The 15,108-nt window shown below is 37.5% G+C and overlaps 1 protein-coding gene across 1 annotated transcript in view; it reads left to right on the top strand.

Moving 5' to 3' along the window:
- Positions 1-8,372, top strand: part of LOC136172094 (exocyst complex component 1-like) — a 49,192-nt gene extending 40,820 nt beyond the window's left edge. Inside the window, 4 exon segments of the mRNA XM_065941210.1 lie at positions 1,014-1,129; positions 1,131-1,214; positions 3,624-3,818; positions 6,279-8,372. Coding sequence (XP_065797282.1) covers positions 1,014-1,129; positions 1,131-1,214; positions 3,624-3,818; positions 6,279-6,431 — 548 coding nt within the window. The 3' untranslated portion in view covers positions 6,432-8,372.
- The last annotated feature ends 6,736 nt before the right edge of the window (positions 8,373-15,108 follow it).

Below are 15,108 nucleotides of genomic sequence, written 5' to 3'. Positions count from 1 at the left end.
TCAAGAAGAAACTAAAGGTAATTTGTAATCTCATCATACAAAGGTTAACATTTAATTTTTACCTGTGTGAACTTTTCAGTATATCTCTCTCCCTGACAGACATGCACATATTGTGTGTTCTGTAATTTGAAATGTTTCTCACACCTTACACCCTGTTTGGAACCTGCTAGACTCTGTGATTCTAGTGTCTGTCCTTGTCTCCTGATACAGATAACCGTAGTCACTTCTGATGATTACATAGAGTTCCATCTGTCATTGTTTACTTAGCAGATCTTCTGTTAACAGGCATTTGGTTTGTTTCCAGTTTTCTGTATATTTCTGTATATTGTCCAATGATTTCCCTAGGATCAGTTATTAGAAATAATTCCTGGGTCAGAAGTTTTGTGTCTGTTGAGTTTCTGCCAAATAACCACATAGAAAGATTATACCAGTTTGGTCCTTTGAGTGTTTGGTGAAAGTTTCTGTCACATCTGCCTCAAGACCCAGTATTTCTCGGTATTATCAGTCTTGTTATCCTTTGTTAACCTAGAAGGATATAATTCAGTTTTGCTTATGGTATGTTTTACTGTGTAAGAGCTTCCAAATTATATGTTAAGTTTATTCATCTTTCTCTTTATGACTTCTCAGTTTTGGGCCATTCTTAGAAAGTTCGTACTACCACAGAATTATTTCTTTAATTAGGTTTATTTTTCTTAGTACTTACAATTGCATTCATTTATTTGCCTTTGACATTTTAAGCACTTGAACAATTTAGAATTTGGTTGGCTAAAAGATGTGAAATAGGAATCCAAATTTAGCCATATATATATATATATATATATATAACTGTTTTAGAATGATTTTTTATTTAGGTTTAGGTCGATCCTTCAATACAGTATGTTTTATTTGATTAAGTCCAGAAATGTGCTTCCTTCTTAAAGTTATAAATGAAAAAAATCATGTAATTTTTCCATAGCTAAATGTGGTCATAGTCATACCAGGTCATCGTTACATTTTTTCCATTTTTGTTTTAGTGGAGAAAGTAGCGAACGAAAGCCAGAAGACCCCCAGGGATGTCCTCATGATGGAAAACTTCCACCATATTTTTGCAACACTTTCTCGTTTGAAAATCTCATGTCTAGAAGCTGAAAAAAAAAGAAGCCAAACAAAAAAACACAGATCACCTTCAGTCTTATGTCATATACTCTTTAGGACAACCTCTTGAAAAGCTAAATGTCAGCATATTTTCATTCAGTATTTTTTTCTTGGTTTTGAACCTGTGTTTAGATGTGAGTAACACAACAGACATTTAAATTTGCTCATTCATTGGTGGGTGCAGGAGGATAAGGAAGGATGGACTGAGATATTGAAGCTGCTCAGACACTGCTAGATGTTTTATATACATTATTTCTTTTAATTCTTGTAAACGATGATGTGGGGTAAGATAGCATTATCCTTGTTTTACAAATGAAGAAATTGGAAGTAAATAAAAAGTTATAGTAATTGACAGGTAGCAAAGCAGGGGGATTAACCATAGATTTAGCCTTTTCCATTATACCAGTCTTCCATTTCTTACCTCGTAAATGGCTAACCTTTATCCCTAGCTCAGATGAAGATTTTGAAAATTCTATCAAGATAAAAAGAAAATAAAAAATTGTTTTATTCATTGCCTTTTCTTTATCCTTCCTTTCTTGACTTGTCATTCCCCAGAGCAAATCTGATCTTTAAACATGAGAAATGGTAGTTTTAGAGAACTTTGCAACATAGTAGAAGCTTAAATGGACCCTTCTAACAAATTAGGTCCACAGTGTGATTCGTCATCTTTGTTTTGAAGTTAGAGTCAAATAAAAATTGTCTGTCTGTTGTCAGCAATTCAAATGCAGAACCAGTGCCTTGTAAACTGAAGAACAGGCAGATATTCCTTTAGGGTAAAGGGTCTGTCTCAGACCTAAAGCCTGCATGATGCGTAACTGCAACATAAAGGAACTTCCTTTGAAATCAAATTTAGAGCAGACACATTGATAAATCCTTTATTATGTAACATTGTTAGAGAAGCTCTAGCCAATGCAGTAAGACCGAAACATAAAGACATATGGAAAGAGAATCATACTGCAATGGACTGCCATTTCCTTCTCCACGGAATCCTACCACCCAGGGGTCAGATCCGGGCCTCTTGTGTCTCCTGCTGGCAGGCGGAGTCTGTGACTGCGCCACCTGGGAGGCCCTCGGGCTTACAATCACCTGTGTGTGACATGTGGGAGTTATTTCATCTTGTAAAGTAAAGTAGGTTTTTTAACCTAGTCAAGGTATATATATATATCAAAAAACAGTTTGTTTCCTATATGTTATAATAACCAATTAAAAATCTGTGTAGAAAAATAAATACATTAATTAAAATCTGTGTAGAAAAAAAATTTAAATATCTGGAACAGATTTGTCTAGAAAATTATTATTAAAAATGTAGTAATTTAATGAAGAATAAATAAATAATTGCTAAGAAAATTTTAGAGAATAGTAGAGAGGGGATTTGACTTGTCAGTATTAAATCATGTTGTGCTCAAGTAAAGACTTGCCAATATACATGTTAAAAAACCACTTACACTTAAAAGGCAGCCTGAGAAGAATATTTATAACAGTACAAGAGTCAGGATGCTAAATATAAAAGATCTTTTTAAAATCAGTCAGGAAAGCACTAGGATCCCAATATATAAATGGGTATGGGTTCTGAATGTACTTAGCATATGAAAAGCAGATAAACTTCATTGCTAGCTGAAGAATATTGAAATAAAATGACAAATAAACCTTTCTTACTTTTTTTTTTTGGCTACACCACTTGGCATGTGGGATCTTAGTTCCCCATCCCCGTCCGTCCACCGGGGATCCAATCCATGCCGTCTGCATTGGAAGGGCAGAGTCTTAACCACTGGACTGCCAGGAAAGTCCCCCTTTTTCACTTTTCAAAATGACAAAGATTTTTCTTTAGTTATGATAATGCTGATGATAGTATGATAAGATTAAATAGTGTCATATACTGCTGACAGAAATATAAAGTAACTGAACTTTTCTGGGAAGCAATTTGTGTATATGAAGAGTCTTCAGAATGCTTAACAATTACACTCCTCAACTGAAGAATTATAGTCCTAGAAATTTATGCTGGACAGTCATCAAAAATGTGGGTAAATACCTATGTATGAAAGTTATTTATAGCTGTATTTATAATAGATTTTGTTTTTGATGAGTAGATTTTGCCAACTTCAAGAGAAAAAGTAAAAAATATTAAATACTTAATACTGAAGGAATGAATAAACATAGTATAGTCATTGGACGGAACATGATGCAGCCATTAAAATTTATACTTTGGGAAAAACATATCAAATATTAAATGGAAAATATAGCATACAAAATTAATCTCATTTTCATACTCACACATCAAAAGACTAGAGGGAATTCTAGTCTTTTGACAGTACTTATCTCTGAGTAGTGTGATAATAGCTGATTATTATTTTATCCTTTATATTTTCACACACCGTCTGATTTTTACACAGTGGATATATACTAGTTTATAATCAGATTTTTTTTTTTTTTTTAATTTAAGTGGTAGTGAGAGCCGTTCTTAGCCGTTGTTTCTTTTCATTTCCTTGAAGCATTTGTTTGAAGGTGTGGAAGCTCGGGTGGCACAGGGTATAAGAGAGGAGGAAGTGAGCTATCAACTTGCGTTTAACAAGCAAGAACTCCGAAAAGTTATTAAAGAGTCTCCTGGAAAAGAAGTGAAAAAAGGTCTCGATAACCTCTACAAGAAGGTTGATAAACATTTATGTGAAGAGGAGAACTTACTTCAGGTATGCTTTAGTTCTCTTAACCTACCTAGATTGCACATCCTTTTATATATCTATTTTCCCCTAAATATTCCTCTAGAAATGCTATACATTTTCTAATTTTAGTGCAGGAGGAAAGCGCCATATAAAATGCAGACAAGATTAGTAAATTGTGAGGAAAAAAGGAATATTTATACAAGTTTATATGGCTATCTCTGTGTATTTTATATTTCTGTGGTATCATTTTGAGACATTAAGTTGTTTTGCTTTTGTTTGGGGACGGGTTTTTCATGACTTTCTGTGTTTTGTTTTAGTTTGGAAGGTAGTAAGGGAATGGAATGTGGAGTGATTGTGAGCATGGGAGCCTGGATATGGGTTCATAATCTGCCTCCAGGTAAAACTGCCTGGTTTGGAGCAAGTTAGTTCACCTCTCTGAGCCTCAGTTTCCTTATTTGAAAAGCAGAAATAATACCTGTACTCTCTAGGTGGGCACTAATATTATTGCCATTGCCATTTTATACATGTGAAAATCAGAGCTTGGAGAGGTAGAGTAATGTGACCACGATCCCATAGCTAATGTATGATAGAGTCAGGTTTAAACCTCAGTTAGAGATGAGTAAGAATCACTCTTGATTTTAGCATCATGGAAGGCTTCATGAAGGAAAGCATTTATGTTAGTCTCTGGAAGTCAGATACTAACTTAACAGATAAAATAGAAGTGGCATTCCCAGTGGAAGAAATACTGTGAGCTAAAAGATGAGAAGCAAAAAGTGTAAGTAAAGCTGTTTAGTAAAATAGTCTTAAGCTGACTGTTAGGAATTTAAGGTTTGTGACATTTAGGATTTACAAGGAAAAATCCTCGAAGAAGGCACTCTTTGAGCTGGCAGATAGAAGTGGTGTTCGTTCATAGTACCCGCCCTCACCAGGTTGTCATGAGACTTAAATAGAATAATACGTGCATAAAGCCCTTTGCACTGTGCTGATGTGAAACAAGTCGAGTAAGTGTAGCCTATTGACAGCGCTGCCGTGTCAGTGTGTGTGTGTCAGGTTCTGCCTTGATAGTTGTCTAAGGTTTATTTTCTGATGGGACTGTTCATTTGTTTACTTTTTCTTGACTGAAGTACAGTTGATTTACAGTGTCGTATTGATTTCTGCTTATATCTGTCAGCAATTTAGTTTCCACTTCTAGACTATAGATCCCTTTGACTGCTCATGATTAGTCTGACTCATCTTGGTGTTCTCCATGTCATCAAGAAGTGTTTTGCATCCTTAATTTTAGATAAATTAAACTTTCATCTGCTGTGAAGTTTCATTTAATCCTTAGTCTTATTTCATACATAGTAGTGCATAGCCACATCTGTGTTGGCTATTGGAACAGATACAATAACAGCTGAAATGTAATAAACATTACTGTGTTGTCAAACACTGTTCTGAGCACTTTACATACATTCACTCATTTAATCTCATTTGAACCTGTGGGGAAGGTATTATTATCACGACCCAGTTTACAGATAAGGAGGGCCTTGAGGCACAGAAGAGTGGTGTAACATACTCAAGGTCACTCGAGGAGTTACGAATCTTCCTTCAGGATGTACATTCTTAACTGTTGTTGTTCAGTCGTTCAGACGTGACTCTGTGACCCTGTGGACTGCAGCACGCCAGGCTTCCCTGTCCTTCACTCTCTCCCAGTTCAGCTCCGTCGCTCAGTCGTGTCCGACTCTTTGCGACCCCATGGACTGCCCAGAGTTTGCTCACATTCATGTCCATTGAGTCGATGATGTTACCTAACCATCTCATCCTCTGCCACCTTCTCCTCTTCCCACCTTCAATCTTTCCCAGCATCAGGGTCTTTTCCAGTGAGTCGGCTCTTCACATCAGGTGTCCAAAATATTGGAGCTTTAACTTCAGCATCAATCCTTCCAATGAATATTCAGGGTTGATTTCCTTTAGGACTGACTGGTTGGATCTCCTTGCAGTCCAAGGGACTCAAGAATCTTCCCCAGCACAGTTCGAAAGCATCAGTTTTTTGGCACTCAGCCCTCTTTATGGTCCAAGTCTCACATCTCTACATGACTACTGGAAAAACCATAGTTTTGACTCTACAGACCTTTGTCAGCAAAGTGAAGTTTTTGCTGTTTAATATGTTGTCTAGGTTTGTCATAGCTTTTCTTCCAAGGAGCAAGCATCTTTTAATTTCATGGCTGCAGTCACCATCCACAGTGATTAACTATTATGCTATCCTGCTGCTAAGTCACTTCAGTCCTGTCCGACCCTGTGCGACCCCATAGACGGCGGCCCACCAGGCTCCCCCGTCCCTGGGATCTCAAGGCAAGAACACTGGAGTGGGTTGCCATTGCCTTCTCCAATGTGTGAAAGTGAATTATGCTATCCTAAATGCTTAGAATATGTCTTGACAGTATTTCTACATTCTTGTTATGTATTGTTTCCTCTTGCAGTTTAGCGACTCTCATTTTCATTTTGTAGGTGGTGTGGCACTCCATGCAGGATGAATTCATTCGCCAGTACAAGCATTTTGAAGGTTTGATAGCTCGCTGTTATCCTGGATCTGGTGTTACAATGGAATTCACTATTCAGGACATTCTGGACTATTGCTCCAGCATTGCACAGTCCCACTAAACCTTATAAAAGAAGAAAAGATAAATGAAAAGAAACACTCTGAGTACACCAGACACTATTCAAAAATACCAAGCAACCGTTTTGAGAACTCCGACTTGAAATTTTACGTATTACTTAATGTCAGATAATTGGGTAATGTGTGCATGCTCAGTTGTGTCTGACTCTTTGCAACCCCATGGACTGTAGCCCACCAGGTTCCTCTGTCCATGGAATTTTCCACGCAAGAATACTGGAGTGGGTTGCCGTTTTCTTCTCCAAAATGGATGATGCCATACCACATATATTCAAGAGGAAAACTACCAACCAGTGTGGCAGTTTTATTCACCCAGTAGGTTGTGTACTAACTTAAAGCATTTATCTCATCATAAATGCCTTTATCATTTTTCTACGACTGAACAGAAAATTTTCCTTTATTGTCTCGCTTCTTGTATTTGAGAATGGTTATCCTATATGTAATTCATTGAGAGTTCTTCGGCTTTCAGTAATTCAGTATTGGTTACAAATCACGTAACTACTAAAATACTGTATCGAATTTTTCCTTCTGAATAACTATTGTGTATATGGATAAGGGTCTTGTGAAGATCAGTTGTAAACTTGAATTTTGAGGATCATGTGATTCTGTGTAACAGTCTGAAATACATTTTCCAAAAAGTTGAAATGTGGTAATATTATTCTTAAATTTATCATGTGCTGTCATTTGTATGAAAGCAAGTCCTTATAGAATCAATACAGAAGAATTATTACATGTCATTTATCGTAAAACATAGTCAGTCAGTGGTACTCAGTGAGGACTGAATCACTGCCATAAAGAGACTCGTGTCCTTAATGCATAAACACAAAGACCCTGTCAGTGCAGCGGCTTCACTTTTCTGACATTTATTTTACTTTTGGTTACGTCAGGATCCTCACTGCAGCCTGTGGGCTTCTCTCTAGTTGTGGCGCTCAGGCTCAGGTCCCATGGCCTATGGGATCCCAGTTCCTGGGCTAGGGATCAACCCGCATTCCCTGCCTTGGAAGGCGGATTCTTAGCCACTAGGCTGCTGGGAAAGTCCCTCAGTACAGTTGTAATAGCAAAAAATTGCAAATAATCCAACTTTCCATTAGTAGTAGATGGATAAATTAAGGTGTATTCAGTATTTGCCAATAGAGTAGTGAGAATAAGTGAATTTTATCTACAAAAATTACTGCAGATGAATACCAGGAAAATAATGTCAGGTTTAAAAAAAAAAGTCACAGAATATATATCATATGATTCTATTAATATAAAAGTTCAAAATAAACAGTATTTAGAGTTACAAGTGTTGTATAACTGAGAAAAAGCAAGGAAATGATCATAAAATTCTAGAGTGATTAGGGAGCAGGAAGGGAAGATTATGGTATCTAGCAGGGGCAGGATTTTAAAGGTATGTTATGTTACTTAAACTGGGCAGTGGCTACATGGATTTCATTGCACTATGATACTTGATACCTTACACATACCTTATAAATCTTATTTTATATTAGCTCCACGTTTAATTTAAAAACAAAATCAAACTCATATGTGTGTGTATATTCTTTATTGACATAGGAAAAAACCTTAACATTTGTAGATGATCTGGAGACAAAGAAGATCCAAGGTTGGTTGGATTGCTCGAGGTTCAAGCCAAGTATTTTCAGAGCTGATATTCCACACAACAGTGACCTCCCTCTCCAGAATGTTACAGATATAAATATATTTAAACATCTAAAGACCAAACACTGTCTAATGTTTGTGTTAACAGACCAAGGTTAATTTTACCTGAGGTGCTATGGCTCTTATTTAAAGAAAAGGCAGATAGCAAAATACTTCTTAGAAAAGAATCTAGAAAAGTAAGCACGTCACATAACAAAATTATCTAAATAACTGGATAGAAATTTTGAGAAAGTAAGATGTACATGATTCCTATTAAAGATAAACATTGGTTAATTAATATGTCTCAGTTTATATTTGTGTTAGTATCTGTTTATTCTAAGGAATTAGAAACTAAGTTTAATACAGCTTTTCAAAATTAAATAAGATATTTTGAATGAAGACAGAAAAGGCAGTGGATGACTGATCAGCTACAATTTTCTAGATCTTAGAGATATGTAATATTTTGTGCTACAGATGGAATGAGAAGAGCAACATATGATAACTTAGAGAATATAAAGAAATGAAAAAGTGCTGAGAAAGCAAAAATGGCTATGCCAGGAAGGTTAAATATACAATGGTGTCTAGGAAGTAAGATTATTAATTCTCATAACTCTATGTTCTAGGATCCTCTGCATCTGCAAGTCCCCAGTTTTAATGTACGTATGAAACAACCAGGAATCTTGTTGAAATGCAGGTTTTGTATGATCTAAGACTCTGCATTTCTAGCAAGATCCCAGGTAATATCAGTGCTTCAGGCCTATAACCCACAGCTGAAATTGCAAAGTTTTACAGTGGTATCAGTTCAATTCAGTCGCTCAGTCATGTCTGACTCTGCGACCCCATGGACTGCAGCACACCAGGCCTCCCTGTCCATCTCTTTTGTTTCTTTAGGTAGATATACTCCTAAGTATTTTATTCTTTTTGTTGCAATGGTGAATGGTATTGTTTCCTTAATTTCTCTTTGTATTTTTTCGTTGTTAGTATATAGGAATGCAAGAGATTTCTGTTGTTAATTGTATATCCTGCAACTTTACTATATTCATTGATTAGCTCTAGTACTTTTCTGGAAGAGTCTTCAGGGTTTTCTGTGTAGAGGATCATGTCATCTGCAAACAGTGAGAGTTTCACTTCTTCTTTTCCAATCTGGATTCCTTTTACTTCCTTTTCTGCTCTGATTGCTGTGGCCAAAACTTCCAACACTATGTTGAATAGTAGTGGTGAGAGTGGGCACCCTTGTCTTGTTCCTGATTTTAGGGGAAATGCTTTCAATTTTTCACCATTGAGGGTGATGCTTGCTATGGGTTTGTCATATATAGCTTTTCTTATGTTGAGGTATGTTCCTTCTATTCCTGCTTTCTGGAGAGTTTTAATCATAAATGAGTGTTGAATTTTGTCAAAGGCTTTCTCTGCATCTATTGAGATAATCATATGGTTTTTATCTTTCAAGTTGTTAATGTGGTGTATTACATTGATTGATTTGTGGATATTAAAGAATCCTTGCATTCCTGGGATAAAACCCACTTGGTCATGATGTATGACTTTTTAAATATGTTGTTGGATTCTGTTTGCTAGAATTTTGTTAAGGATTTTGCATCTATCGTCATCAGTGATATTGGCCTGTAGTTTTCTTTTTTTGTGGCATCTTTGTCTGGTTTTGGAATTAGGGTAATGGTGGCCTCATAGAATGAGTTTGGAAGTTTACCTTCTTCTGCAATTTTCTGGAAGAGTTTGAGTAAGATGGGTGTTAGCTCTTCTCTAAATTTTTGGTAGAATTCAGCTGTGAAGCCATCTGGTCCTGGGCTTTTCTTTGCTGGAAGATTTCTGATTACAGTTTCGATTTCCGTGCTTGTGATTGGTCTGTTAAGATCTTCTCTTTCTTCCTGGTTCAGTTTTGGAAAGTTATACTTTTCTAAGAATTTGTCCATTTCTTCCAAGTTGTCCATTTTATTGGCATAGAGCTGCTGGTACTAGTCTCTTATGATCCTTTGTATTTCAGTGTTGTCTGTTGTGATCTCTCCATTTTCTTTCTTTTTTTTTTTATCTCTCCATTTTCATTTCTAATTTTGTTGATTTGATTCTTCTCCCTTTGTTTCTTGATGAGTCTGGCTAACGGTTTGTCAATTTTGTTTACCTTTTCAAAAAACCAGCTTTTAGCTTTGTTGATTTTTTCTATGGTCTCTTTTGTTTCTTTTGCATTTATTTCTGCCCTAAGTTTTAAGATTTCTTTCCTTCTACTAACCCTGGGGTTCTTCATTTCTTCCTTCTCTAGTTGCTTTAGGTGTAGAGTTAGGTTAGTTATTTGACTTTTTTCTTGTTTCTTGAGGTAAGCTTGTAATGCTATGAACCTTCCCCATAGCACTGCTTTTACAGTGTCCCATAAGTTTTGGGTTGTTGTGTTTTCATTTTCATTCGTTTCTATATCAAGAGGCCTTTTAGTTCCTCCCTGCTTTCTGCCATAAGGGTGGTGTCATCTGCATATCTGAGGTTATTGACATTTCTCCCAGCAATCTTGATTCCAGCTTGTGCTTCATCCACCCCAGCAATTCTCATGATGTACTCTGCATATAAGTTAATAAGCACAGTGACAAAATACAGCCTTGACGTAGTCCTTTCCCTATTTGGAACCAGTCTGTTGTTCCATGTGCAGTTCTAACTGTTGCTTCCTGATCTGCATACAGATTTTTCAAGAGGCAGGTCAGGTGGTCTGGTATTCCCATCTCTTTCAGAATTTTCCACAGTTTATTGTTATCCACACAGTCAAAGGCTTTGGCTTAGTCAATTACAATGGTGTATGCTACATCATTCATACCTCTGAACAAATTAACATAATTTGGGGTTTCTTGTTGTTGTTGTTTTGTCTTTTGGAAGACAGCTCACATGTGTGCTTGTGGCTTTAAGAGTTCTCAGCTTTTAATATTTGGCAGCACCATGATATGGTATGCTGGTATGCATAGGTCCTGAGTTGTGTCCATCTCTTTGCAACCCCATGGGCTGTAGCCTACCAGGCTTCTCTGTCCAAGGGATTTTCCAGGCAAGAATACTGGAGTGGGTTGCCATTTCCTTCTCCGGTGCGTGAAAGTGAAAAGTGAAAGTGAAGTTGCTCAGTCGTGTCCGGCTCAGCGACCCCATGGACTGCAGCCTACCAGGCTCCTCTGTCCATGGGATTTTCCAGGCAAGAGTACTGGAGTGGGGTGCCATTGCCTTCTCCGAGTACTAAGTGCATTTAGGAGCAATTCATATTTTGAAAAGAGGAAGAAAAAAGACAGTGGGGCGGATGAAAGGGGGGAGAGGAATATATGAAAAAAAGGGAAATCAGGTGATAAGAAACAATGGAGAATATAGCAAGCAAGACAAACATGAGTCTATGAGCACATGTCTTGCCCAAAAAATCTTGAGAAAGCAGCTTCTCTGAGATAACATCTCGATCAATTTCACTGGCAAGATGGTGAGTCTTTCAAGAAGTTCCAGGTAGTCAGCTAGAAGAGAAGGTAGTAAAACAGAAATTAAGAAATGGAAGGAATGTGCTTTAATCTGAATTTAAATTTGTCTCCATCTCACTTTAAACAGTTAGCCTTTCTGGATCTCCTTTCATTTCAATTATGTTGCCCTGTAACTCTCTCATAAGAGCCTATTCTTTTCCTTCATGGCACTTAACTATAATATACTACTTCTTTAGTATATCTCCCCTATATCTAAGCCTGCAGTCTTTATGACTAGGATTATTTTGTGTAACAGTATCTGTCTAGAACATGTACGTACTTAAATATTGAGTTTAAACAGTAGAAAGTGAACAGGCAGCCTTGAATTGTTAACTCATGGAAGGAGGAAACCATTGCATGAATTTCTTTACAATTCTCTTCAATGTTTAGAGCACAACTGTATTCTTGAAAGTAAGTTGCATTAGGGCAGAATCTCTGTTCTCTGCTTGAACCTAGCACCTAATGTAACTAGAATGTGGATCTCATTCTAGGTGCTGAGTGAAGGTTGTTACAAGGAAATTGGACTTACAAGATAAAGTATACTCTGCTCCCAGTTTTTACCTTATACATATACAGGGTCTCCACAGTGGTATACATTCTATAAAGATTGACGAATTAAATTCATGAAGGGCCTAAATGAACAATGTCTTCTGTAGATTTCAGATATGCTCTCTTGGGGAGGCCGTGTACCTGATCTACTGTCAGCTCCTCTGGTAGACACTGTGAGCTGTGGGGTCTGCCTGCTCCTCCTGCTAACAGAGCTCTGCTTTTTACAGAGTAGGAACAGGCCAGACAAAAGTGAAACACCAAAGCTGGCATAGACTCTTGGATCCCGACCTGCTGCATATTAGAGTTGTGGAAATGTTTAAAACTCCTGATATCTGCACCCTACTCTAGCCAAATAAATATGAATCTCTGAAGATGGGGCCCAGGTTCTTACAAGCCTCCCAAACCATAATGGGCAGCATGCTTGGCCTGGTCTCAGCAGGCCATGACAATCCAGCTCTCCTTTGCCTATGTTTGATTGAGGAGTACATATTTGTGTAAACCCAGCTCTAGTCAGTGAGATCTAGGAGGAAGTCTGCTAAGAGATCTCGAGAGAGATTGTCCATCCTGAAAAAAAAAGAAAGTTCATAAGACATACAGGGTCTTTAGCCTCTATATCTTCTTCCTTCTTGGTATGTTGTGATAGGAGATGAGAGCCATGGCTGCTGTGATCATGAAGTAGGATTACCAGAGCCATCAAAGAAAAAGGTAAAGCATGCAATGATATATGTGTATTAAAACATGCAAGCATGTCAAAAAAATATGTATATAAACAGAGTAGGTGCAAGTGTTTGAAAATTTAGGGTATTGAATGTAATTTCTTTAATGATTATCCATATGTTACTATTAATCTTTAGAGGTTTCTATTGAATTTTCATCACACAACCATGATCCTTATGGTTTTGCAGATGATTTTAAAATACGTGCAGAGAGATCTGAGAGTTGTTTGGAAGAAATTTTGTATTGTTTTGTTAGAATATATGCATTTGCTATAGTTTAAAAGAACGCTTTATCATGGGTTGTTTTTCTGGACCAACAGCTCTTATCTTACCTCCCAGTCTTTGCCAAGCTGTAGCTAAGCCAACATTGATCCTCTGCAACTACTTTGAGGTCAGGTTGACCAGTCAATACTGTAGCACTTAGGGAAAGAGAACTTTCTAAAAGGATTTCTACGTAGTGGAATAATACAAAATTTAATCCAAAACACCACCTGCTTTCCTAAGGCAGTTTGTAGGCCCAACCAAAATTTAAATTTGAAAAAAAAAAAATATCTTGAAGTGGTTTGTATTAAAATTCACTCATTATAATTTTACTTAGCTTTTTTAAAGCCAAGTTTATTTAGCTACAGCTATAAATGAAATGAACTACATCTAACTTGTGTTCATAAAAATTCATTTCCATATTTGTTTATTCAGGAGGAATAATCTCCTGTAAGATTGCTCAAACCATAAAATTTATCACAGGGAACAGTTCTGAAAGTAGAAGAGAGCAGAGGAACAGCTAAGAGTATAATAGATGAATACTTTAACTTTTACTGATGGAGGCTGAAATTATGTGCCTCTTCCTAGGGCATCATCATTCTAAGAATTGTGATTTCTCTGCTTATTCTCTGGGTCCTTTGTCTTAATAATTTCCTGCCTCTTAGCCTTGTCTTTGTACCATAGATTGTCTTTTCTGCCTGAAAAATTATAGTATTGCATCAGGGGTATAAAATTAATCACAATAATCTAGACATGGATTGTGTCTCTTCCCATATGACAGTAGGATCATTTGGATCCTGAAAGATTATCCATCACAGTCCCCATGCTCTGCAAAGACTAGGCAGATGATTGGTCTAACTGGGCCAATCAGGCTCTCCATCTCTGCCGGGAGTGTGAATCTTGGGCAGGCGACACTGCTTGAATGAAGGTACTTAGAGTTAAATCCTCCCCGTTTCACACCAAAAGAGAACACCCATAAATGTCTTCTATAAAGATCTCCAAAGTTGCCCTTGTTTGTGATCTTCCCAAGATGAAGTGGTTCTTTTTTCTTCTGATTTTGTGAATCACCCGATATTCTTCCCATATTGCAGTCGGGGAGTAGTAGGGAGCCCTTAAGTTAGTTGAAGTTAGTTTCTGTAGCTTGCAACCGAAGATCCCCAATTAATGCAAACTAAAATATGTTTATACACAGAATCAAATAAACTGTATAAGACAATAAATGGTATTTGCCAAATGAATGATACAGACAGTGTTGTAATAGCTCAGAGGAGTTAGATGTATCTGTAGTCTGATAAAGTCAAGGAATTGAGACATGCATCATTGAGTTGCTGCCACCCACCCGCTGGGCAGCACCCGTGAAGATCAGTTAACAGTGTAACCTGAGCTGAGAGTTCAGACTCTGAAGTTAGCACAGGCCTCACACCCTGCCTCTCTCGGGCTGTCTGATCTTGTGCAGGTAAGTTAGTTCTGGGCCTCAGGATCCTAATTTGTAAAAGGGAAAGAGTAGTGCTTCTCTCATAGGTTCATTGTAAGGATTAAATCAGATGGTGTTTGTAAAATGTTTAGCACGGTGCTAATAAGCATTCAATTTTAAGAAGAAATGGATCAACGACGCATTTCTGAGCAACGGTTGAGCAATCAGACTCTGCTCTCCAGGGTGAGTGGATGAAATGGAGCAACATCCTTGGGCCGAAAGATGACAACACCTCACTGGGGTCCGTTCCTCACCCTGACCCAGTCACCCACCGGGCAGGCGCACCTGCGTCTTCCCAGGACAGAGGAAGTCTCTCCAGGCCTTTGTGTGCGAAGCCATTACCCACAAAGTCCTTAGAAACTTGCTAATGTTGTTTCATCAGCCTTTCCAAATCCTGTGAGGCAAAGCAGAGAAGAAGGCTTCAAGCCTCAACCAGCCTTCTGAGAAATGTTAATAAGGTTAATATCTTAGACATCTTCAACAAATTCTGCTAAATGACCTGGGAAAGAACCTCATTCACTGAACCTGAAAACTAGATATGAACTGG

The sequence above is a fragment of the Muntiacus reevesi genome, chromosome 7 (genome assembly GCF_963930625.1).
Source record: "Muntiacus reevesi chromosome 7, mMunRee1.1, whole genome shotgun sequence".
NCBI lineage: Eukaryota > Metazoa > Chordata > Mammalia > Artiodactyla > Cervidae > Muntiacus > Muntiacus reevesi.
This window is presented reverse-complemented; position numbering and strand designations above follow the sequence as displayed.